Source organism: Oncorhynchus nerka, linkage group LG9a, assembly GCF_034236695.1.
Source record: "Oncorhynchus nerka isolate Pitt River linkage group LG9a, Oner_Uvic_2.0, whole genome shotgun sequence".
Taxonomy (NCBI): Eukaryota; Metazoa; Chordata; class Actinopteri; order Salmoniformes; family Salmonidae; genus Oncorhynchus; species Oncorhynchus nerka.
Genome location: NC_088404.1, coordinates 23,667,305 through 23,694,265, shown reverse-complemented (window position 1 = coordinate 23,694,265; position 26,961 = coordinate 23,667,305). Strand labels below are relative to the sequence as shown.

The window sequence follows — 26,961 nt, the reverse complement described above, 5'->3', positions numbered from 1 at the left end:
CAGACTACAGTTTGCAACTGCACATGGGGGCAAAGATCGTACTTTTTTAGAGAAATGTCCCCTGCTCCGAGGAAACAAAAATAGAACCGTTTGACCATAATGACCATCGTTATGTTTGGAGGAAAAAGGAGGAAGCTTGCAAGCCGAAGAACACCATCCGAACCATGAAGCACGGGAGTGGCAGCGTCATGTTGTGGGGGTGCTTTGCTGCAGGAGGGACTGGTGCATTTCACAAAATAGATGGCAACATGCGGATGGAAAATGATGTGGATATATTGAAGCAACATCTTAAGACATCAGTCAGGAAGTTAAAGCTTGGTTGCAAATGGGTCTTCCAAACGGACAATGACCCCAAGCATACTTCCAAAGTTGTGGCAAAATGGCTTAAGGACAACAAAGTGAAAGTATTGGAGTGGCCATCACAATGCCCAGACCTCAATACCATAGAAAATTTGTGGGCAGAACTGAAAAAGTTTGTGCGAGCAAGGAGGCCTACAAACCTGACTCGGTTACAGCAGCTCTGTCAGGAGGAATGGGTCAAAATTCACCCAACTTATTGTGGGAAGCTTGTGGAAGGCTACCAAAAATGTTTGACCTTAGTTAAACAATTTAAAGGCAATGCTACCAAATACTAATTGAGTGTAAACTTCTGACCCACTTGGAATGTGATGAAAGAAATAAAAGCTTAAATAAATCATTCTCTCTACTATTGTTTTGACATTTAATTAAGATAAAGTGGTGATCCTGACCTAAGACAGGGAATCTTTACTAGGATTAAATGTCAGGAATTGTGAAAAACTGAGTTTACATACCTTAGCCAAATACATTTAAAATTCCAACTTCAGCTGTATGTCTGTTACGTTTATCGGGGGTCAATTAAGAACGACATCCTCTTCTGGAAACCAGGACAACATGAGAGGATATTTTTTAAAGTATTGGTCAGCTTTGTTACATCAAATTACCTTTGGTGGTCAATATGTGTTGGTATCTGTACTCATGGCGCAAAAGCCTTGACCGGGAGACATAGTGGAGTGGTAACATGCGTGCAAGCAGTTGCTCCTGATGCCACTTGGGTACACTGCAGCATCCACCAAGAGGCTTTTGCTGCCAAGGGAATGCCTGAAAGCTTGAAAGACGTTTTGAAAATGGGTAACTTTGTTAAAGCAAGGCCCCTGAATTCTCGTGTATTTTCTGCACTATGCAATGATGTGGGCACCGACCATGTAACGCTTTTACAACATACAGATGTGCGCTGGTTATCAATGGGCAAAGTATTTACACTTTTTTAAAATTGAGAGACAAGCTTAAAGTTTTCTTTACAGAGCATAATTTTCACTTGACTGACCACTTGCATGATGACGAGTTTCTCACACGCCTATTTGGGTGATGTTTTTCTCACCTGAATGATCTGAATCTAGAATTACAGGGACTCTCTGCAACTATATTCAATGTGCGGGACAAAATTGAGGCTATGATTAACAAGTTGGAGCAATTCTCTGTCTGAATTAACAAGGACAACACACAGGTTTTTACATCATTTGTATGATTTTTGTGTGCAAATGAACTCAAACTTACTGACAATGTGATATAGCAAAGTACCTGGGAGAGTTGGGTGCGCAATTACGCAGGTACTTTCCCAACATGGATGACACAAACAATTGGATTCATTATCCCTTTCATACTCTGCCTTCAGTCCACTTACCGATATTTGAACAAGAGAGCCTCATCAAAATCGCAGCAAGCGGTTCTATGAACATTATAATTTAATCAGAAGTCACTGCAGATTTCTGGATTGGGCTGCGCTCAGAGTATCCTGACTTGGCAAATCGCGCTGTTACTGATGCCCTTTGCAACCACGTACCTATGTGAGAGTGGATTCTCGACCGTCACTAAAATGAAAAATAAATACAGGCACAGACTGTGTGTGGAAAATAATTTAAGACTGAGAGACTCTCCAGTACAACCCAACATTGCAGAGTTATGTGCATCCTTTCAAGAACACCCTTCTCATTAACATGTGATGAGTTTTTCACAATTTTCGATGAATAAATAAAGTTGTATATGTAAGATGGCTAAATAAAGAGCAAAATGATTGATTATTATTATATTACTTGTGCCCTCGTCCTATAAGAGCTCTTTGTGTCACAACCCGGCTTGTGGGAAGTGACAAACTCACACTAATTCTTATGTTTATTAAATGTATTGTATTGTGTGTGGTAGGCTTACAATGATGACAAAAAAAAAACACATTTGAGAGTGCGCTGACCCTGGTGCTAGAGGGGGTACGCAGCTGGAGGTTGAGTGTTTGAAGGTGTACGGGACTATAAAAAGTTTGGGAATCACTGGTATAGATGAAAGGGAGAAGACCGGTTAAAGAAGGATTTTTAAGCCTTGAGACATGGATTGTGTATGTGTGCCATTCAGAGGGTGAATGGGAAAGACAAAATATTTAAGTGCCTTTTGAATGTGGTATGGTACTAGGTTCCAGGCACACTAGTTTGTGTCAAGAACATGTTATTTCTCCAACCTTGTGGAAGTGACAAACTGGCCCGTTTTCATTTTCGTCAAAAACAACTTTATATCACAGGACTGTTAGACCCGATGACGTGTTTCTGAGCTTAGCTAGCCAACGTCGCCATGACATCACCTACAAGTATGATCAGGGATTTTTATTGGAGCGTCAGTTTCTGCCTATCTTCATACTGTACTGTCTTTGACCTAAGCTTGTTGCCTGCCTTCCTGCCTTTCGGACAACGACTCCCATTGTTAGGGCAGAGACATGAGCATCTTGCACTTATACCAGATTTGTATATAATGACGAGTTCACCAGGAAGTGACATCACATTTACCTCTCACACCACAGATAGAACAATGAGCCAGATATTTCACCGGATGTATAAATGTGAAGCATCCTGTTGACGTTTCCACTCAATAGAAAGTATGTTGATGAGAGGAAGCCCAATGGCCGGCAGTAAGAGCAGATGGCGCAAGATGGATTTTGGCCAACATTCTACAAATCTTGTCATCGATGAAACGTCAGGGGCGGCAGGTAGCCTGGTGGTTAGAGAGTTGGACTAGTAACCGAAAGGTTGCAAGATCGAATCCCGAGCTGACAAGGTAAAAATCTGGCGTTCTGCCCCTGAACAAGGCAGTTAACCCACTGTTCCTACGCTGTCATTGAAAACAAGAATTAGTTCTTAACTGACTTGCCTAGTTAAATAAAGGTTAAAAAAACCATTTGATCTCCATACAGTTTTCTGTTTTCAAAACTATAATCTGTAATCTGTAACAAACTGAGTGTGCTATGTTTTGCAGACTTTACCCTTTGCCAGAGTTTAGGAAATGTGTTGTTTAGAAGGAGTGCAAGGGCTAATTAAGTTATTGCACACGTGCACTTCACAGAGTTAACGTTCCCTAACGGAAATATGCAAATAAATGCTAGAACATGCCAATAGGATCTCATTAGCTTGTGCTTGGTTCTGCCCACCTCCTTGCTTGTTCTGCCCACTGATTCATTTGCTCTCATTGGAAACAACAGGCTCTGGTCTATCTTGGGTTAGTTATTACAAGTCTTAGCTCACACTCTCCTCTGTAGCCAAAATGGAAGGCACATGCTATTTCTTTGTAATGTGCAAACTTGCATGTAAGTCTCTAAAAAATAGTGAAATAACAGTGTTAACCAAATGTTTTAATAGGTTTTATTACAATTTTGTAACGTTTATTGACCGAGTTGGAAAATGTGTTGACATTGTGCCAGTACTTAGCTAGTTAGCTAGCTAGCTACATTAGTGAGTGAAGGGGAAAAGCTAGCCAGCTAGCTTGACCACCACCTGCAGTAGCTAAAATAGTTATTGCTTTGAGTCTGAAATGGGGAATTGAAATTGAATGGTTTGAATATGGTTTGTCATCCATTAAAGAAAAGTCAAACTGTCTCCTTAATTCTCCTGGTTAGCCTATTGTAACTACAAAGTAATAAAAAATGTAACTTTACATTGTTGCTTGCTCTTGGGTAAATACATTGTAAATACATGTATATCCCTTGTAACAACATTGTAATTACTGAGTTGGTTGTTAAATATTGTTATTTTGTACTTACAATGTAACAATCTTAACTAAAAGAGTTATACCTAATGTTGTCCTTTCTCCTAATTTCTCCTCGTTAGCCTATTGTCTGCAAAGGTTGTTACATTGTAACTGCATAGTAATTACAAAGATTATACTCTACTGGGTTTCACGTTACATTAAGTTGCTTGCTCCTGGGTGATAATTACAAGTATCTCCTATGTAACTATATTGTTCTAACGTTACACTTGATTTGGTATAGCCTTTGAGCCAGGTCATAAAATAAGAATTAACAAATTGAAAATGACCGGTAATTAATGGCAGGGTGTTCCTTGTTACAGTTGTTGTTACCAGGTCTGAGCATATTTATCAACTCTGGTATTGCCATGTAATTGAATAGCAAAGCCTGTAACTCCTATGTTAACACAGTTATTACTGTGTTAGTTACGTAATAATAGGGGCAACTTAATGTAAAGGGTTACCGAAATGTTTCCCCCTCATGGCATTCTATGAGTTTCTCAGAGTTTAAGTGGTCCTCTTCCTCTGCTTGTCTTCCAGATGTCTCACCCCTCTCCCTGCCTGGTCAAATCCCCTGGCATGCACTTTTCCCCGAACCTTTTCCACTGGAGGACATCACAACACCACAGAGGACATCTCAGACTCCCAATGCCAAGAGCCCTCCATACCTTGCCCCCACTATGTCCCCCATCCGCTCCCCTGTTTGTTCCCCCGTCCATTCCCCTATCTGCTCCCAGCCTGTCCCACTACTCGAAACCGTTACCACCAAATCCCCTGTTAACTCTCCGCCATGCTCCTGTCCCCCGACAGAGAACCCGCTGTCTCCCATCTGTGCCCAGCCACTGCCCTGCCAAGAGCCTTCCTCATCCCTCACCTCCGACTCCCCCGTCAGGACTCAGCCTGTCCCTGCAGTCACCTCCACACCGCTGGTTAAACCAGCCTCATCTGACAGCGCTATCCCCGAGCCACAAAAATCCCTAGACTCATCAGACCTGGAAACCCCTGTCAAGAAGACGGACATCATCGAGGAGTTCTGGCTGAAGAGTGCAGAGATCAGAAAGAGTCTGGGTCTCACCCCAATGGAACGTAGCAGCAGCAAATCCCCAGAGAAGAGTCCTGTTACTGTGGGTAGGGTTCCCACCCCGGACTCCTCTTCGCCCAAGTCCTACACCCCAGAGGACTTGTCGGAGCAGCTTTCCTCCTTCACCAGCCGCTCGGTAATCCGCAGGCTGAACATTACAGTGGAGGGCCAGGTCATCTCCCCTGTGGAGCCCAAGAGCAAAGCCACGGATCAAAGGGACCTAAGTAGCAGCTCTGGCCTGGGCCTCAATGGCAGCACGACCACCAGCCAGACCAGCCAGGCAGCCAGCGACAGTTACAACACCTCCGACTCCACCATGCTCACCCCGCCCTCCAGCCCCCCGCCACCCCCACCCAACGAGGAGCCAGCCACCCTAAGGCAGCAGCAGAAGAACCATGTCTCTTGGAACAATGGGATCGATGGCCCCACTACACCTGAGCCAGCCAAGGCAGCACCCACCAAGATCAAGAGCCCTGTGCCTGTACCGAGGACCCAACTCAGCCCTGTGTCTGTGCCCAAGCCTGCCCCCAGGGCTACACTGGTCACTTCACCAATCACAGCTCCGGTCAATGCTCCTGTGGTGACCATGAGACGGGAGAAGATCAGCAAACCACGTCGGGAGGAGGTGAGGAAGTCATTTGTAGAATGCGTGGCAGAGATCCCGTTTGCAGACGACGTGGAGGACACGTATGACGAGCGGACGCCAGACACAACCATGGACAGGTTCTACACCCCACCCACAAGCAGGCCCAACAGGGAGAGGGAGAAACCTCCTCTTCACTTGGCCCTGGCTATGGAGAATGGAACAGCCAATTTCCCCGGGAACCAGCAGGCCTCAAAAAACCATAAGGCCCAGCAGTTCTCCCCTGAGGCCAAGGAAATAGCTGAAGAGCGGATGAGAGCCAGAGAGAAGTCAATCAAGAGCCAAGCTCTAAAAGATGCTATGGCCAAGCAGCTCAGCAAGATGAAAGAGACGGACATGGCCAAGGGTTCTGCCGCCACTGCTAAAGTGGTGTGGAATGTAGCCTCATCAGAGACATCCGGAAAAAGTACTAAGAAGTTGTCCGGCTCGCCAAAGACATCTGCGGTGATTGCTCTGGAGTCAAATAAGGCGGAGACTTTGCCAGAGCTTTTCTTCAGCATTCAGGTTAACAAGAGTCTGGACGGCTCGACTGTGTCCTCTGACGGCTCCGCCTCGGGAGGCAAGAGCAAGAAGCGCAGCTCCCTTTTCTCGCCACGCAAGAACAAGAAGGAGAAGAAAGCCAAGAACGAGAGCCGACTCTCCTACAAGCACGGTGCAGACGAGACGCCGTCGCCTCCCAAACACAAGTCCCTGTGGAAGGCAGTGTTCTCAGGGTACAAGAAAGACAAGAAGAAGAATAAGGATGACAAGTCGTGTCCCAGCACGCCGTCCAGCTCTACCACCAATGACTCAGGGAAGAAGAGATCATCTCCTCTCGGGAGGTCATCAGGTGAGACAGACAGAGAAACAAGGGAGTTCATGGAGCCTGTAGTTTACAATGGACCATACTGCACTGACTTGCTTAGAGCTTGATCAAGGCATTTGGTCTAGATATCAAATGTTATTTATCACATGCTCCAAATACAACAAGTGTAGACTTTACCGTGAAATGCTTACTTACGAGCCCTTTCCCAACAATGCAGTTAAAAAGTAAGACAATTAACAAATAGTTATAAAGAAAATAGCATCAATAAAATAACAATAACGAGGCTATATACAGGCTATATACAAGGAGTACCGCTACCGAGTCAGTGTACTGGGGTACGATGTAGTCGGGGTGGTTGATTGAGGTAATATGTACATGTAGGTTTGGTTAGGGGATTGATTTGAAGTATTATGTATATGTAGGTAGGGGGTGAAAAGCAGAAAGTCTGGGTAGCCGTTTAACTGTTCAGCAGTCTTATGGCTTTGAGGTAAAAGCCTTTTGGTCAGTCTTTGGTTATATGTTCTAGGCTAGTTATTTTAGTTATGGTGACTTCAAGTCCATACAGAAATAACAGGTGTCTTTGTTTGTTTCTCCATTCCAGATTTGAAGTCGCGCCGAAACCGGAGCTTCTCTGAGGACTCAGATCTGTCATGTGATGATGTGCTGGAGAGGTCGTCCCTGAAGTCTAAGGCAGATGTGAGTCATGTTATTTTCATCTATCATCAGTTCACTAATGAAAACCTCACCCCCACTGTGGTAATTTTTAAAAATGTCATATGATGATTTAAACTCTTAACCGAAGCGGCATATGGACATCTTTGACCTAGTGTCAGGCATTCAGAAGGAAATAATAGAGGAGAAAATGGAGAAGAAGAAAAAAATTGAGGGAAAGAGAAAAGGAATGAGAACGAGGTCGAGACCTTGATCGAATCATGAAGAATTCATAGAGGTGCTACACCAGGTGCAACAGTGGGATGAACGCTTATGAATTTCAAACAAGCATCAAAATTCAAATGTTGAATGTCAATTACAATAACGGGTTTGAGGACTATATTTCACCAAATCACCTAAATTCTTATTTTTAACAGGAAGTTATTTAGAAGCCCTAACTCATCCCAAAACAGAATTATAAAAGTAATCAAAAAAAGGTCTGGAGCTTTTCCATTTTCTACATATTGAATTGGAATTTTATTCTGTCTGCAAGCAAAGTATTATATTCACATTATAACTGGACTCGGGCATCGTCTAGGGTGGGAGTTGAATTTAATTAGTTTTACTTATCATATTAGCGAATAGTCAAAATATGCAGTGTCATTTGCATTTATTACGCTGAAATAGTTGAAATTCAAACTTGTTTAGTCCACTGCTGCTGTATTTGTGGAGGTTTATACAGTAGAATAGATGGATCTCAGTGCCAGAGGCACGCATTCATCATCCTAAACTTTTACACACTTTCCAAAGCAACTGGCAAGAAAGAAAGTGGTCTTTTCCTGTTGTTGTCTTGCCCATGGTTATGGTCACAACAGTCTCTGAACATGTGTTGAAGCATCAATGGGCATGACAAACATGCTCTGAGTTTCCTCATATTTTGGACCCAGGCACCTAAGTCCTAACTGGTATAGGTCTGATGGTGCAGCATAAAACGTGGTTTTAGCTCAAGTACTTTAAGGGCACATCCCATTCATAAAAAGTGGATCTCTTCACTCGATCCTAATAGGCCCTCTGACGCTCAATGAGGAATACTAGGGCTCATTTAGTTCTGTGGTTAATTTAGTGTTTGTTGTTCTTTAGAGATGTGATGTTGAGTAGTGACCGTTCTGTGAGGTGAAGTAGTACATTTTCTTCTCATGGGAATAGTAGATAGTCTATTGTCACCTATTTTTGGCTCAGACTGCTCTGTTGTTAGTTGTTCAGGTTAATCTATTTTTCTATCTCTTAATATTCATTTAATCAACTGTTGTGCATCAATGTTTTTTTCACTTTGTCCCTTGGGTATCTATTTAAAAACAAATAATTTAATTTAAATGTTCCATGAATAATTCCTGTTAGTAATGTTGATCCATAACTCATCATTGCACCCTCATCTTTGTGTAGGTGGGGGGCCTTTAACATTGCCTCTTTGGTTGTGTTAGTGATTGGGTTGACATGTGGGGGGTTTTGCCGATTAATACATTTAATCATTCCATTTGTTTGTTTGTTTTTTCTGTTTGTTTTGTTTTGTCTTCCCCCAAGTCTGTTTATGTCCCTCACGCATTGGCGTTCAAGAGAGCGTACGCCACAAAGGTAGTGTGTGCATACATGTCCATTGACCCACGTCATATCACCCCTGCGCATGCGCCAACCGTTGCACTTCTATCCTAACCCTCTCTTTCCATTTTGCCCCAGTGGTCACCTTGACCGCCTAACTTACCCCCTCCCCCGCCGGAAGTAAAAACTACTGCACTCCTTACTTTTCTGGTCACAATGAATGACAACTTTCCAATATGGCCGTCCATGTTTTTTCTTTGTCTTCTCTGGTCGGGTGTCAATCAGCTTATCTTTGGTCTGTACTGGTCTGATGTTAACCAACCCAGTGTTCTCCAGTGCTGCTATCGGATCCACTTGGATTCCAGCTACCTCTCCTTGTTATAGTCTACTTCTCTATACTACTATCGCTTTTCCTATATCGCTCCAGCTTTTTATTGCAGAAAAATAATAACCGAAAGATGACAAAAATGGACATGGACAACTCAGAAAATATCCATATATTTCCATACATTTCTGAGAATTTATAGACTGGGGAAATAATACAAGTGTGAAATATTGTACAAGGAAATCTAAGGTATCTCAGACATTTGTAGTTTTATGTGTATTTATGTCTGTTCAGTTTTAATTGTGGGGTTTGTCCTAGCTATGCCATTTCTAGAATTGGTGATCTCTTCTTGTACTCTCAATGGTAATCTTTGGTATAATGGATAGCCACCTCTCAGAAAGAAACACCAGTTTGCTATTTACTCCCATTGTGGGGATGGAGAGCTATTGTTCTCTCCCATAGGAGAAGGCTCCTCTGGGGGTTTTCTGCAATGTCATATAGTATAATGTAATCTACAATCTATCAGTCACCCCTAGCTGGTTTCTCCCCTGTAGAAAGCGTTCTGTGAAGGTCTTCTGAGCATTCTGTGAACTTGTGAGGTTCCACTGTCCTGGATATGAAGGGCTTGGTTCCCTCGGAGCCTGAGGGAAGCACCTCTCTAAAGGCCTCTAACACGGTGTAATGTTGTTACAGAAAACCTACACAGAGGAGGAGCTCAATGCCAAGCTGACACGGAGGGTACAGAAAGCTGCCCGGCGACAGGCCAAGCAGGAGGAGTTGAAGAGGCTGCACAGAGCCCAGGTAAGTAGTCAATAGGATATGTTGTTTTGGAAGAAAACGTAGTTGGTGGAGTATGGATCTTGTGTATGAGTCCAACACAGAAGGGTCCAACTTGCGAACCAAGACAGCTGTGAATTTTGAATGATTTTGGCAAGCCCAGTTTCATGTCTTTGAAGATCATCAAAACAGAACTTCATGCAGAGATCAATACAATACTAATTAGCTATGCACCCTCGGTGTTACTGCTTATGAATATTTTATAAGACAAAAAGTATGCCTTTTTACCAAAGAACAAAACCAATCCAACTTTGAGAAGTTAATTATTAAGAGGGTTTCAGACATTAACTTTAAACTCTAACTTTAAACTAAAGTTTTTAGTTTTAACTGTCAGTTCATTGAAATATTATGAATATGTGTGCAATGAGACACTCCGTGTTTGTGTATGTTCGTGTGTGTGTGTTCATATGTGTGGGTTCTGGCCTGTCGTTCCTCCCTCGGATAGTTCAGAGGGTTAGGGTTAAGTTTACTCCACATTTTACTCCGTTTATCTATGTTCGTGTAGGTGGAGTGGGATTTTTGGAGTAGCGGACACCTTTTGGTATCCTTGCCGGTCCTATTCACATTGGGGAAATAGCAACATTTTTTATTTTGTGAAAGCAAGGAAGAGTTTCCTTTGCTAGTAGTAGCTTGGCTAAAAACATTGCAAGCTAGCTATCCTTTTTAGCTTCCCACATCGCCATGTGAAATAAGCCATATAAGGAGACATTGGAACACAGCGCCTTCAGAATCTGGGGCATTTCCTGTATGAAATTTCATCTTGGTTTCGCCTGTAGCATTAGTTCTGGGGCACTCACAGATAATATCTTTGCAGTTTTGGAAACGTCAGAGTTTTTTCATTCCAAAGCTGTCAATTAGATGCATAGTCGAGCATCTTTTCGTGACAAAATATCTTGTTTAAAACGGGAACGTTTTTTATCCAAAAAACTAAAAGAGCGCCCCCTATCTCGAAGAAGTTAAGCTTTAGTGTGTGTGTGTTCTGAATTGTTCTCTGGCATGTCATTGCTCCCTCAGATCATCCAGAGACAGCTGGAGCAGGTGGAGGAGAAGCAAAGACAGCTGGAGGAGAGGGGCGTGGCCGTGGAGAAAGCCCTGCGAGGGGAAGCAGGTACCCATCTGTCACTCACTTCTTCTTTTTCTGATTGGGTTACATCCCCCCCAGGGTCCACACATGGGGTGGGGTCATACTTGTTACGAAGTGGATACGGGTATAGAGTTTCTTTATCCCAGTTTTCCCAGGCTAAAAATACAGATATTTCTGCTCATGTGCAGGATTGAGGTTTTTTTATCAGTGTGCCCACTCCACTGCCACTCCCTCCTCCTTGATCACCTTTGTCTGGTCATTGGTGTTGCCTACAGACTTTATGTTGTGCACTAAACTGTTCCAACTCTTGCATTCCCTCAGGAGGCTATTAAGCATAAGCGCAATTTCCTACAAACGTCATGTTGTACACTAAACTGTTCCAAATATTGCATTCCATTTCTCAGTAAGCATAAGCCTGATTTCATGTTCTTTTTTCAGGAGGTGAGGAGGCTATATGCAGCTATTTACATGTATTACTCACAATTCAGTATTACAAACATACAAAACATACAAACAAATCAGTATTGCAAACATACTTACAACACAAACAGTCTAGCGATTTCATGTTCTTCTTAGCTGATGAGGTACATGCAGCTATTTACTCTCACCACGATACCAGCATATACAGCATAACTATGGCACCGGTTGATACAAAATTAACTTCCCATTGTCCGACTCTTTTTACCGGTCCGGATACACGCTTAGCTGCCTAGAACGTTCGGCTGCCCAGATGTGGAACGTAGCAAGACAAAGATACCCAGTAAAATTAGCGATTGAATGTTATCATCATTGCAAACAAGCTGTGCAGGAAGACAGGCAGTCAAGTAGTGTTATTTTTTCAGGAAGTAGGATGTGGCAGAAACTGTAAAGATGCCGTGCGTTTAGAAAGTATTCAGACCCCTCACCTTTTTCCACGTTTTGTTATTTTATTCTAAAATGGATTAAAGGTTATTTATTTGCAAATGTATTAAACCTAAAAAACTGTTATCACATTTAGATAAGTATTCAGACCCTTTATTTATTTGAATTTTATTTTACCTTTATTTTACTAGGCAAGTCAGTTAAGAACAAATTCTTATTTTCAACGACGGCCTAGGAACAGTGGGTTAACTGCCTGTTCAGGGGCAGAACGACAGATTTGTACCTTGTCAGCTCGAGGATTCGAACTTGCAACCTTTTGGTTACTAGTCCAACGCTCTAACCACTGCCGCCCCAGTACTCAGTACTTTGACATTTTTCGGTGCCCTTCCCCAGGTCTGTGCCTGTTTTTGCTTTGTTATTATGGAGTATTGTGTGTTGAATTATGATTTTAAAAACTATTTAATGTATTTTAGAATAAGGCTGTACTGTAACAAAATGTGGAAAAAGGGGTCTGAATAATTTCCGAATGCACTGTAAGCCTACATCATCACACAAAACACTGATTATTTTTGCTCCAAAGTGTTGGGGCTGACTGCAATATTTAGTTACAACAGACAGACAGAGAAGAACAGACAGCTGTTCAGAAATATGAGGCAGAGACATAGCCAACATCATCATGGTTCAGAAGAGGGTGAGTAAAGAGTGAAATATGGAGGTGGAGTCAATGGTGGAAAAAGTACCCAATTGTCATACTTGAGTAAAAGTAAAGATACTGTAATAGAAAATGACTCAATTGAAAGTACCTCATCTAAAAGTATTTGGTTTTAAATTTTCTTAAGAATGAATCATTTCAAATTCCTTATTATGCAAACCAGACAGCACCGTTTTCTTTTTTAAATGTATGGATCGCCAGGGGCACACGGCAACACTCAAACATTTACAAACAAAGCATGTGTGTTTAGTGAGTCCGTCAGATCAGAGGCACTAGAGATGACCAGGGATGTCTTGATAAGTGCATGAATGGACCATTTTCCTGTCCTGCTAAGCATTTTAAATATAACTAGTACTTTTGGGTGTCAGGGAAAATATATGGAGTAAAAAGTCCATTATTTTCTTTTGGAATGTAGTGAAGTAAAAATAAACATTGTCAAAAATAGTAAAGTACAGACCCCAACAACGACTTAGTGTTTTTAATGAAGTACTTTACACAACTGGGGGGAGTGTGAGCAGCAGCTACGTTAGAAAAATGAATGTGTGCGTAAAATAACACATGCAGAACGTGATCTGGATCCTTAGCTTTAAGAGAGAATTTTCTGTGGGGGCGTGGGCAAAAAACTCTGTATCCATAGCCACTGCCTACTTTTTAAATGTTGGGATTGGGGAATGAGTTTGGAGCTTTTCATTCAGTTTGTTGATGTAGTGTCCTAGTTGGGTGGAGATGATCCTCTTCAACAGTTGAATATGTTCATCTCTGTTTTTATGGTAATACATTTATGTAAGTTATACGCTAATTGTATGTTAATTACATTCTGGATCTGTAAATACAGAATCAATTCAAGCATTCTCAAGTACTGTTACTGAGGGGTTATTATCTATGTACCACATTTCCTCTAAACACGCATTGACCTCTCCTTTATGTAGAAAAAGTAGCTGGGATAGCATCAATTCTGCTTATCTTTCTTGCTTGAGAGTATCCAAACTATACTTTTCATAAAACCAGTCGCCCTGGTTTAGCAGTGAATGAAAGTATATTCTTAAATTTGTAGAAATCCTCATCTAAGTTCATCTTGTATCTAGATATGCAGTGTCTAGATACTGGTGGTATCTCTTACTCTGAAACAATACATTCACACTGTGCAAGACAAGGGACTATCACAGACATCAGAACTTTCACTCAGTTGATGAAGTCATTCTTGTTTACTGTAGAACATTACACAATACAATGCTAACAACTTTTAAATAGGGTTTCAAGGCATGCAAAGTATAGCATAAATAGATACTATTTTGTAAGTCTCAAAATAATCTATAATTATTGGTAACCTATGTGAACTACACAAACTGGTGAATGCTCGCTTATAACATACAGTGCTTTCAGAAAGTATTCACACCCCTCGACCCCCCCCCCCCCATACATTTTACAGCCTGAATTTGAATTAAATTGAGATATTTTGTCACTGGTCAACACACAATAGCCCATAATGTCAAAGTAGAATTATGTTTTTAGATTTTTTTTTTGCAATTTAGCAAATTAATAAAAAGTGCAACCCCTTTTGTTATTGCAAGCCTAAATAAGTTCAGGAGTAAAGATTTGCTTAACAAGTGACAAATGAAGTTGTATGGACTTACTCTGTGTGCAATAATAGTGTTTATCAGAATTCTTTAATGGCTACCTCGTCTCTGTACCCTACACATACAATTATATGTAAGGTCGTTCAGTCGAGCAGTGAATTTCAAACACAGATTGAACCACAAAGACCAGGGAGGTTTTCCAATGCCTCGCAAAGAAGGGCACCTATTGGTAGACGGGTAAAAAAAAGAAAAAGAAGCAGACATTGAATATCCCTTTGAGCGTGGTGAAGTTATTAAGCATGGTGAAGTTATTAATTACACTTTGGATGGTGTATCAATACACCCAGTCACCACAAATATGTCACTACAAACATACAGGCGTCCTTCCAACCACTCAGGAGAAAACGCTCAGGGATTTCACCATGAGGTGCATGGTGACTTTAAAACCGCTACAGAGTTTAATTGCTGTGATAGGAGAAAACAGAGGATGGATCAACAACATTCTTAGTTACTCCACAATACTAAACTAAATCAGAGTGAATTTTCTCTCAAGTGGACTTTAACCTCTCTGTCGTCTATGCTTTCAAAGTATAAGGGGACTTATTGTACTTTATCAAAACATTAGACTCACTGTAGTTAATACAACACCCATACTGTACTCTAATGGTTTCTGTCGGTCATCGTCTGAGCGGCATGCGATTTGGAGAATGTCTTTGTGTTTCGACATAGATGTGTGTGTGCTCACATTGGATGTGTTTGTCCACATAGCCTCATATGGAAGGGTTTCTGTTCACCAAGACTGAATACAATTGTGGCCAAGCGCATACATATGCATTGATGTATTGGTATGGTTACCAATCAAAAGTGGGAATACTACTGTACATATAAGACATCTTAACCCACTACACCCTTGTGGTTGATATGGTGTATGCCTACTCTAAAGCATCAGTGTATCAGATGAGTGAGTCACCGGTACCGTGACACTCCATACCTGGTGTTGCCTCACACACACATAGTTAATGTCTCATACACAGAGGCAGTACACAGCCTTACAGGAAATATATGTAGCCACCCTATCATTACGGAAAAGTACATGTAGTAAAAGCCAATATGTGTACTTGACTGCATATGTATTGTGGTGAGTATTTGTGTGTATGTTTGAACTGTGTTTGGTTGTGGTGTGTGTGGTTGTGGTGTGTGTGTGCAAGCATGTGCATGACCATCTTCTTGCAGATTGGTGTTGCCCAGTGGAGTCTGTGTGTGTACAATAACTCATATCTCTAATATATCCCTGTTGTAGACTATTGGGGAGAGTCTAATTACAGTGAAATCATGGACTTGCATCTGGGCGGTATGTATTTCCAATCTGTCGCTTCCAAATAACTAACAGCTAACCCACCTATATCTGTCTTTCCCTTCTATAGTACTGGTCTGGAGCTTGTTTCCTCAGAGCTGCATGCCCTCCTGCGGCAGAAGCCTAGTCACTCTCAGATCCCTCCAGTATCACTTCTAATAGACACGTAGCGCACACACAGTCAGAAAGATCACACACTTTTTTCCCCCTTTTCTTGTTAAGATCATTTTCACACACTCTTTGATCATTTTAATGTTAATTTCACTGCATTGATTACATCAGTGGTTCCCAAACTGTGGGGCGTTAAACGTACTCTTGAAAGTTGTAATAGTAGAATGCGCAAGGTGTAATTTCGAAATGAGGTAGTACTTAGAGAGCTATTTATAACTTGTCAGAAATGTTCAGCTCAAGTAGCCCATGTCAGCTAATGGTTTTTTTTGCCCATAAATATTGTTGTAGTTGTTTAAGTCACAAAATGTATAGAATTGCAAGAAAATTAGTTTTAAACTGAACTATTTTCTTTGCATCCCATGGCAAAATGTGTAGAATTGCACCCCATGGCAAAATGTGTAGAATTGCAGGAAATAGACATGGCACTTGCACAGTATATTCCCCAATGCTGGAAGGGGGTCCCTGAGTGGAAAAAGCTTGGGAACTGGATTACATAATAACATCTATGCATTGGAATAGTGTACAAGTATAATAACTATGAAAGCATTTAGTAAAGAGAACACACATGCTAACACATCTTTTTTTATTTTGTTTACCTTTATTTAACTAGGCAAGTCAGTTAAGAACAAATTCTTATTTACAATGACGGCCTAGGAACAGTGGGTTAACTGCCTGTTCAGGGGCAGAACGACAGATTTGAATTTGCAACCTTCCGGTTACTAGTCCAACGCTCTAACCACTAGGCTATGTGGCAGGGATAATATTAAAGTAGAACCACACACACACACACACCCACCTACCCAACTGGTGAATAGTGCACCCCGCACCTTACTGACCCCAAAACTCCTAACTAAACTCCTGGCCCTTGACTAGCCTTAGAGCTGTGCTGCTGTATCCCTGTAGTCCCAGCTCTGGTGCTGCTGTATCCCTGTAGTCCCAGCTCTGGTGCTGCTGTATCCCTGTAGTCCCAGCTCTGGTGCTGCTGTATCCCTGTAGTCCCATCTCTGGTGCTGCTGTATCCCTGTAGTCCCAGCGCTGGTGCTGCTGTATCCCTGTAGTCCCAGCTCTGGTGCTGCTGTATCCCTGTAGTCCCAGCTCTGGTGCTGCTGTATCCCTGTAGTCCCAGCTCTGGTGCTGCTGTATCCATGTAGTCCCAGCTCTGGTGCTGCTGTATCCCTGTAGTCCCAGCTCTGGTATCCCTGTAGTCCCAGCTCTGGTGCTGCTGTATCCCTGTAGTCCCAGCGCTGGTGCTGCTGTATCCCTGTAGTCCCAGCTCTGGTGCTGCTGTATCCCTGTAGTCCCAGCGCTGGTGCTCGTGCTCTTCTGACTCTCTCATACCTGCCCTGTTGCGTAACTCCCTGTAATATACGTGTCTGTGCTGAAAAGCAGTGTTTGGTCTTGACCCCTCATAGCCGTCATATTCACATTGTGTGTGCATACAAAATGGCCTATTCCCTATATATTGCACTACTTTTGACCATGGCCCGATATTACGCACTACTGGGTATGGGCCCTGGTTTAAACTAGTGTCCCATATATGGCCATTTGGCTCTGGTAAAAAGTAGTGCACTACGTAGGTAACAGGGTGCCATTTTGGATGCTACCTGTGATTGTCTAAAAGAGTCTGTATTGGTGACCCAGCGTGGATGTGGTGTCTTGACCGTCTGACTGTCCCGCTCTCTGTGATGATGTTGTCGTTGTCACCCATTAGAAAGGAGATGGCCTGGAGTGTTGTAAACACTGGAAAAATCTATCTGGTCATTGTCCCCCAATAGTGTTATCACATTCACTATGTGGTTTATAGACCCTCGGTACAATTGCATGCAACAATTATAAATGTTTCGGTTTTTGAGTAAATCGAAGCAAGTTAGATGAGGCATCCATTTCTGGAATTGAAGAGAGACACCATTGCCACTTGGTTTGATCTTCCAAACTGAATGCAGTGTGTGTCTGATGGTCTCAAGCTTCTGGGCTGTGTGGAGGACAAGGTATACATTGTTGGCATTCTGTAACTTTGGCCTGATAGTGTTACCCTGTCTGGTGAAGTGAATTGAACTGGCTTCCATCTAGCTGGCACTGGCCAAGTCATGAACTGAAACACAGGCTATTGAGGGAAGCAGCATGGCTGTGCTGTGTGTGCAGCAGCCCTGCAGGGGGTGCTAAAAGCTAACAAAGGAAACTGCTGTCATGCTCTCGCTTTTGGCCAGCAGGGTTGACTGCAGTGACGCATCTTATCTATCACTCCATTTACAACCATAATCACCTCAAATAGGCACGCTAGTTTCACAATGATTCTCAATGATTTGGTACTTTACATACACATTATAATAAATAACTGTGGTTTTATGATGAGGTATGAGGCGGAACCATTGCACTTTAAAATCTCACAGCAGTGAGTATGTGAGACAGCCTATCTTGTTTGAGTGGAGAGTTATGATTCTACTGTGATAGTCTCTTGTGGTTAATTTCACCAGCATTCCATTCTCTCTGAGTCTCAGACTGTTGAGTACATTGTGTGCATTTCCTGTTGTATCGGTGTGTGACACCATCCCCTACTCATCGTTTGTCCGATACACTCTCTGATAGAAGGCTCTTCTTCGTTGAGAAACTCAATTACTTTATATCTCCTCTTCACCTTACAGTTTGTGCCTAGTACAGTGTTTATCTATCCTCACTATATCCGGTAGACAGTATGACCTCATATGTGAGTACTTTCTCACGGAGGTTCACACGCATTTGCACAAAAATGCTAATTTGCACTTCAAAAGTAGCCACAAATACAAGTTATGTTTACCTGGGAGAGCTGAAATATTTTCAAAGATGGAATAATTAACTCTTTCCCGCTTAGATGATTTATCTTCTATTTCTGTAAATCTCAAGTGATGATGAATAAAAAGCTGTTTTCATTTAGATGAATCTAATTTGCAGAGCATTGTCAACACATTACACAACATTGGTATTGGGAAGGCTCCTGTATCACCCCATAGAACTCTATTGTCACAACAGTTTTTCTGAATTTGAGGAGTATTATTCTGAGTACATCAGATGAAAGATGAGGATTATTCCCCTGTTCTTTCCAGCCCTTTGTGTTTTCACTCTCTTTTTTTTTTCACCTTCTCTGACCCCACACAACTGATCTCTCTCACCTCCTCTCTACAGGTGCTTTCAGTTCTCCCTCCTTCTCCTAGTGCTCTCATTCTTTTAGATTTTTCTCCTCACTGTTCTTTCTTCCTCATCTTCCCCCCATCTCTCCCTCCCTCCTACACTTCCTCTCACGCTTTATGTCCTCTACACTTTTTTTCTCTGTCTATCACTTCTTCCTCCTCTTCCTCCACCCCACCCCTTGGCACTCTTTCCCTATGTTGTGGAAGTAGTTGAGCCCTTTGTCGGGACCCCTCGCCGAAGACCTATCTCCTTCTGTCCCTGCTGTTCCTCTGAAGGTAACGTAACCTATTGCCTTGCCTGCTGCTGGCTGCTTCAGGTTACCACAGCAACCGACCGCGGGGATCCACGAAGCAGGGCTCCTCCCCTCGGTCTCCTGAAACCCCCCTTCCTCCTCCTCTCCCTCTGTGTGTCCAGGCTCAGTAGATTTCCCCAGGATGTCACCGTTCCCTATCTACCATAGTCGTATCACACTGAACATTACACACATTTATGTAGACATTTGTAAACTTGCTGGAACGGTGTAGATGAGAAAATAAGGACAGGACATGTCTATGCGACTTTTGGTTTGTTGAGTTGAGGATACTCAGAAACCTAGTGCACACTGTCACCAATAGTATTTTTAAGTGGTTTATTTACAGTCTTGAATCAACCATGTAACATGGAGGCTTCTATAGACCCCCTCCCAGATGAATTTGCCTTGAGATTAACAGTCTCAAGCAGAAACATATTAGAAACCCCTCAACCCTGGTTAACAACCCAAGTAAGTAAACAGCTATTGTGCACACATTTTTCCATCATTCCAAGTAGCTGCAGCTAAAGGGGAAACTACTCTGCTTCATTGTGTGTTTAATCAAAAGCATGTCCTCTGTTTGCTGTAAAACTAATGGACATGAAAAGCCATCTATCTCCCACTACTGAGTGGTGTAGTCTCTCTATAGTGTGTGAAAGCTGCCTGACAGCCTCTCTCTTGACTATAGTGTGTTACAACCAAGACTGTGTGTGACAAGGTTGTGATAAAGAGAGCGATAGACCTACAACTTGTGACACATCTCAGTTTTCCATATTCTACAACATTCTGGATCATCTGTTCTACTGTCTCTAACACATGTATGTCTGTGTGGAACTGCTTGAGAAGCTTTCTGATCAATGTAAACAAAACATGCCTATGTGTGTTCTGTGCGATCTGGTTTTCAGGCTGGATGTGTGTTATGTTGTTAACTGTGGCTCTTCTCTCCTGTGATCTTGGAACCTGGGCTAAGGGTGGTGGACGAGGCGCAAAGAAAGAAAGAGAGAGGGAGAGGGAAAAGCAAGCACATTGTTGGTTAAGTTAGCAAATCCACCTGTTTCCATCTCCTCTTTGTCCTGTCTGAGTTCCTCCGTCTGAGGAACTCCGCTTTGCCTCTCTCTGTCCTTGTCTGTTAATCAGCGAAAACCGGCAGCAGCACCCGAGAGCACAGCCATTTGATTTATGTGTATGCTGTGTTTTTCCTTTTTGTTTTGCAAGAGACTCCACCACTCCAGTTAAGTACATCATGCTGCATCAATGGTTTGCCCCCCAGTGTCTCATTGAAACCGCTTGGCTCCCACCTACGTGCGACAGATGAAAAATGCTAGCAGACTTTCTATAGCATAGCATGGACTGGCCACCTTTACAGTGGCATAAGGGTAAAAGTTATTTGGCCGCTGGCCCTTGACTGCAGTAATGCATGCCAAATACCAGTCTTCTCCCTCAGGCAGGTTTAATAGGGGAGTATGATAGCTTCACTATTGGTCTAAATGACAGATCGGCGCCATCATTTGACTCCGTAGTAGAAGCCATAGGGAGAATTAAATCATTCATAACACAGGTTTTTTGAAACTGCTCTGTATGAATAGGATCTGACAGGATCCTTTATTTCTACTGGTGGTACTTTGTTGCATGTAGGGATGTAGAACTTCCATAGAGAGAAACTCTTCTGGTGTTTTATCTCTGTGTAGAACATCCCTGAGTACAACATCTCGGGTACAATGTGGTGGAATACACCACGGTTTTCTGCCCTGTCCCCCTACCTATGGCCCTCTCCGTAAGGTGGTAGGTGGTAGTGGAGGGTAGGACAAACAGTGGTAGGAGACGACAACTGCTCTGAACATACAGGGGTCCTCTGTAGCTTAGTTGGTAGAACATGGTGCTTCCAACACCAGGATAGAGTTTTTGTTTCCCGGGACCACCCGTATGTTAAAAATGTATGCAGGCGGGACTGTAAGTCGCTTTGGGTAGAAGTGTCTGCTAAATGGCATATATACTGAACAAAAATGTAAACGCAACATGTAACAATTTCAAAGATTTTACTGAGTTACAGTTCATAAAAGGAAATCAATTCAAATGAATTCATTATGCCTTAATCTATGGATTTCACAACTGGGAATACAGATATGCATCTGTTGGTCACAGATATCTTTTTTTTTAAAGGTAGGGACGTGGTTCAGAAAACCATTTGGTGTGACCACCATTTGCCTCATGCGACACATCTCCTTCGCATAGAGTTGATCAGGCTGTTGATTGTGGCCTGTGGAATGTTGTCCCACTCCTCTTCAATGGCTGTGCGAAGTTGCTGGATATTGGTGGGAACTGGAATGCGCTGTCGTAAAATGCCGATCCAGAGCATCCCAAACATGATCAATTGGTGACATGTCTGGTGAGTATGCAGGCCATGGAAGGGCTGAGAAATGTTCAGCTTCCAGGAATTGTGTACAGATCCTTGCGACATGGGTCCCTGCATTATCATGCTGAAACATGAGGTGATGGCAGCGTATGAATGGCATGACAATGGGCCTCAGGATCTCGTCACGGGATCTCTGTGCATTCTAATTTCCATCGATAAAATGCAATTGTGTTCATTGTCCATAGCTTATTACTGCCCATACCATAGCCCCATCGCCACCATGGGGCACTCTCTTCACAACGTTGACATCAGTAAAACTTCTCGCCCACACAACACCATACAGGCTTTCTGCCATCTGCTCGGTACAGTTGAAACCGTGATTCATCTGTGAAGAGCACACTTCTCCAGCGTGCCAGAGGCCATCGAAGGTGAGCATTTTCCAGTCAGGTCAAGACCCTGGTGAGGACGACTAGCATGCAGATGAGCTTCCCTGAGACTGTTTCTTCGGTTGTGCAAACCCACAATTTCATCAGCTGTCCGGATGGCTGGTGAAGAATCTGGATGTGGAGGTCCTGGGTTGGCGTGGTCTGCGGTTGTGAGGACAGTTAGACGTACTGCCAAATGATCTAAAATTACGTTGGGAGGCGGCTTATGGTAGAGAGAGAAACATTAAATTATCTGGAAACCGCTCTGGTGGACATTTCTGCAGTGAGCATGTCAATTGCACGCTCCATCAAAACTTGAGACATCTATGGCATTGTGTTTGTTGTGTGACAAAATTTCACATTTTAGTGGCCTTTAATTGTCCCCAGCACAAGGTGCACCCGTGTAATGATCATGCTGTTTAATCACCTGTTAGGTGGATGGATTATCTTGGCAAAGGAGAAATCCTCACTAACAGAGATGTAAACAAATTTGTGCACAAAATGTGAGGGAAATAAGCTTTTTGTGCTTATGGAACATTTCTGGTATCTTTTATTTCAGCTCATGAAACATGAGACCAATACTTTACACTTTGCGTTTATATTTTTGTTCAGTGTGTTGTTATTGATTATTATTATTATATTACAGTACAGTAGCAAGGGCGTCTGTCTCAGAAGTTAGTGATACACAAACTTTCAACTTTGAAACGCCTGTTTTTCCTGCTCATTTCCCAAAGTTGAAATCTCCTCCACTTCATCTTCTGTGAGGCATACGGCAAGACCATCCCGACCCCTGGTCAACAGTCCGGCCCAGCCCGGCCCATCATCCCCACTTCGCCATCCATTCCCACAACAAAGACGTCTTGGCTTGGCTGTCATTGCATTGCCTGTGTCCGTGTCTGCATCAGACCCACCTAAAGCCTCCTCTGCCCTGCCGTTTCCCTCACTCCCCTTTCTTTGTTGCTTCTTCTTCCAGGGATGGGCAAAAAGGACGACCCCAAGCTCATGCAGGAGTGGTTCAAACTGGTGCAGGAGAAAAACGCCCTGGTGCGATACGAATCTGAGCTGATGATATTGTGAGTTAACCATTATTATCCTATGTTATAGGCCTACTGAAGGTGAACTCTGTATCTATATAAGGTGCTCTAACTAAAGGTAGACAGACATAATTTAGACATAGATTTGAGACATCATTTAGACATGAGACATAATTCAGGGCCTCAGGTGTAATAGTTGGGCCGTAAGTCTGTCTTTCTGTCCCCCAGTGCACGAGAACTGGAGCTGGAGGATCGCCAGAGTCGACTGCAGCAGGACCTGAGGGAACGAATGGCAATTGAAGGTGAGGACCGCCAATTTTCAATTCAATAAATCTTTATTTTCCCCGAATGGCAATTTGTGTGCACCGTTAAAAAATATGAAAGGTGCAGGACCATGGGAAACAACATTCATGGTTTCACCAAATCCTGATTACCTCAGTGAGACACTTTTTTCACGTTCCTCTCCATATATGAATTCTCTACTTATCTGTCCCTCTTTCTCTTGCTTTCATCCCCCTCTCCTCCTCAGACCACATGAAGACGGAGGTAGAGCTGGCGCAGGAGAAGCACATCCTGAATGAGATGCTGGAGGTGGTGGAGCAGAGAGACTCCCTGGTAGCCCTCCTGGAGGAGCAGAGGCTCAGTGAGAAGGAGGAGGACAAGGACCTGGAGTCTGTCATGCTCTCCAAGGGCTTCAACCTCAACTGGGCCTGAGGAGGAGAGACTAAACTCACCATCCACCGTAACTCAAATAATACACTACCCCTGCTCTGTGTCAGGGCTCAGTGAAGGCCCAACCCACGGCCTCATGCTCGGTCCCAGATAACCCAGTAGAGAATGTGTGCAGAATGGAGTTGTTCCATTACGGCTCCTCTGTTGGAGCAGTCTATAATGTTTACATATCTACCCTGCCACCAGCCAGGCATCATTACCTCCAGTGATATCTCCCCTCACTATCAAATCACGGTGGGAGGAGCAACTACATCCTGGACTGTCTCAGAACTTCAGAAGTTCTTGGAGCGGTTCTCCAGAATGGGGAACAATGTTTTATTATTTCATTTAATCTCAAACACGCGAAGGGAAGAAAGAGGTTAGGTCCTGCTGTTGTAAAGGAATTCAATGTATGATACCTGTTTCAATGTACTACATGTGTAGAACACGACATATTATCAAAGCGGGGGTTTTAGATGAGGGTAGGCCTTGACCTATTGACTGTTACAGGGTTTCTGTGGGAAGGGGAGGAGTGGTCTCACTCTCATTCTATCAATCTCAACCTAACCTCATAACATACTCTACTATTGTGACTGCTGACTGGGGAGGGACATCCTCTCCTTTAGCTGCCTTTCACTCCAATTACACATTGGCTTCCACATTCTGAGGAGCCAATAAGGATGAGACTCTAAAAGTCCCATCATTTTTTTGCACAGAGATTCACCTGAAGAGTCAACATTAAGGATCAATGGAATCTGGTCACTTGGTTGTTTTGTATTTATTGGCTTGGTTTTGATAGAGAACCTGAATTAACTGATTTTGGTATTTTCCGTGTTCACGGAGGAGAGTGCCTGAACTGGAGGCTCGGCGGATTGCACATGTGCTCTCTATAACATTGACTGCAAGGAAATCAACTCAAAACTCCATCACCAAGAAGACATTGTGTAATGGCTTGGAGTGGAGGCTGCTGCAGGCTCAGAAAAATATCCTGCGTTACATTGTCTTTGACTCTGAAAGTTGTGCTGGTGTGAATAGTTAACCTGTAGCATAGATTCATTGACACATGTACACTTCAGCAAGCAACCCACTTGACACATCTCTCGGTGTCCTAGTTCTGAGCGATCATGTGGCTTCTCCATACCATGCCATTCACCATAAATCACACTGATATTTCATTTTATAATCAGTAGCCCTTATTCAATACTAACTGGCATATACCATGAAATGTCCTCAGTGTAGGTTAAACAGTGAAGAGAACAACATTCGGGGCAGTGTCTTATTGGGCTTACACAGTATCAATACATCGTGTTATCATAATACCATAAGTGAACTGACATCACTAACTGGTGTCATGAGACACTTGCGTCAGTGGATATGCTTCAATATGGAAGTTCTAAACCACAGAACTCTGGCTTCGCTATCCCTGGGGCTGAGGTACATTACCTGCTTTGGAGCAAGATGCCCTTTTCCCTTCTGTTTTAATATTTTTGTTTTCTTTTTAGGGTTTAAACTTTTATGTATCCCACCAGAAGTACATTTCTATATTGTGTTTTTTGGTAAAATCCTTTCATACAACTACAGGTTGTCAAACAGCAGTTATGAGTAGAAGTGGAGACAGAAAGGTTGCTCTAAACCACTTCTATTATGTCAGTCACAGGAGCATGTGCTTTTGTTTGGCATTTGACCTTACTAGCCTTTCTGCCAAACTGTAAATCTCTGGTTGGTCACAGTTTTATATATTTTTCTGTATTGATAGATACATACACTGAGAATTTGTGTAAGAATTAAACAGAGCTGTGAATACAAAAAAGTTACATAATTTCAAGGCTGGTTTAGATGGTGTGTGATAAGTTTTGACAGATTTTATTGATATTTATAAACATGTGTGCAAAAATGTATCATATGTAAAGAAAAATGAATCCTAATTTTTAAAACTGTATGTTGACAAACACGACAAATATGTAAATGCTGCTTCATTTAGCCAAAATGCATAGGGTGTTGGATGTATGCTGAAACGGCAATAAAGCAATGCGGTTGTTCATTTAGAAACGCATGTCTCCTTTTATGTGTAGGCTTCTGTATAAACTTACTACAACTATGATTTTATGATAGAAATGTGAATATTCACCTTATTAATGACTGTCCTGCATAGTAGGCTTCCCCCTGTCAATTCCACTAATTTGGTCTATTCCAGAACTAGCACACCTGAAGAAAAGCTGATCTTGATTATTTGCCCAACTCAAACCAGGAGTGCTTCTTTTATGGCATATTAAATAAGTGCAGCGTTCTCAGAATCTTCCCAACATGACAGCATGTGTTACATGAACCTGGCGACTAATTAATTAAAGGATGTTTTCACTTTTACTGTACGACAAGGGCAAAACCTGGCATTTAGTTTCTTCACACACTGACAGATTTGATCCACTTGCCGGTTGAAAACTCCGATATTTCTGTGTATCCAGTATTCCAGTGGGGCCATATCTGTAACAAGGGGTGGATGTCTGCAGACGAGACCATTTTATTTTAAACATGCAAGACGGCTAAGCAGAAATGATTGCATCTTGTTTCTGGGACTGTCAGGTAAGATGAGCAATGCTGCATGGTATGCATTGCATTGCATAGCATTTGTTTAAGTTCAATAGTCCATAATAATATATTATAAGGAAAGTTAAAGTAGGCATGTTGCTTCCTTGCATAAGCTACTGCGGTGATTGTTTGGCCATGCCAAATTCCCAACAGAGGTTTACAGTAGATAGCTACATTTTACACCATTGCAGTGGCGATCCTTCAATCAGGGCAGCTGGTTGGGGCTTGCATATTATTTTGGCATTAATACATGTCACACATCAGTTTGCACACAATGTAAAAAATAATATATCATTGTATTAATAAAGCAGAGTAAAAAAATGGTCTCTTTTGTTTTCTTGAGTAAGGCAGCTCCAAAATGCAGGTGTTTCAGCCTAGCTCAATGCTTTGTGGTGGTGGGGCAAGCCAGTTCTGTCACTCACGGGGACACTACGTCACTGCAAAGTCTAAGAGGAGACCTCGAAAATTCTAGCCCTTTGGGTGCTGCCATAGTTACAGAAGTGCCCATCCAAGAAGGCTCAAGGTCATTGGCCACAAATAAAATAACATCAAATCACATATGTACAGTAACTTTGATTGGACTGATCATGTCAACATCATACTTTCAAAATCTTAGCTAGC

At 42.5% G+C, this 26,961-nt stretch overlaps 1 protein-coding gene across 1 annotated transcript in view; it reads left to right on the top strand.

Annotated features, from left to right (window-relative positions):
* The window catches only part of LOC115134075 (protein-methionine sulfoxide oxidase mical3a-like), a 119,472-nt gene extending 93,669 nt beyond the window's left edge, over positions 1-25,803 (top strand). Inside the window, 10 exon segments of the mRNA XM_065022435.1 lie at positions 4,621-4,663; positions 4,666-6,633; positions 7,211-7,305; positions 8,842-8,892; positions 9,875-9,982; positions 11,033-11,126; positions 19,152-19,217; positions 22,983-23,082; positions 23,272-23,345; positions 23,573-25,803. Of these exon segments, the coding sequence (XP_064878507.1) occupies positions 4,621-4,663; positions 4,666-6,633; positions 7,211-7,305; positions 8,842-8,892; positions 9,875-9,982; positions 11,033-11,126; positions 19,152-19,217; positions 22,983-23,082; positions 23,272-23,345; positions 23,573-23,757 (2,784 nt within the window). The 3' untranslated portion in view covers positions 23,758-25,803.
* Positions 25,804-26,961: the final 1,158 nt, after the last annotated feature.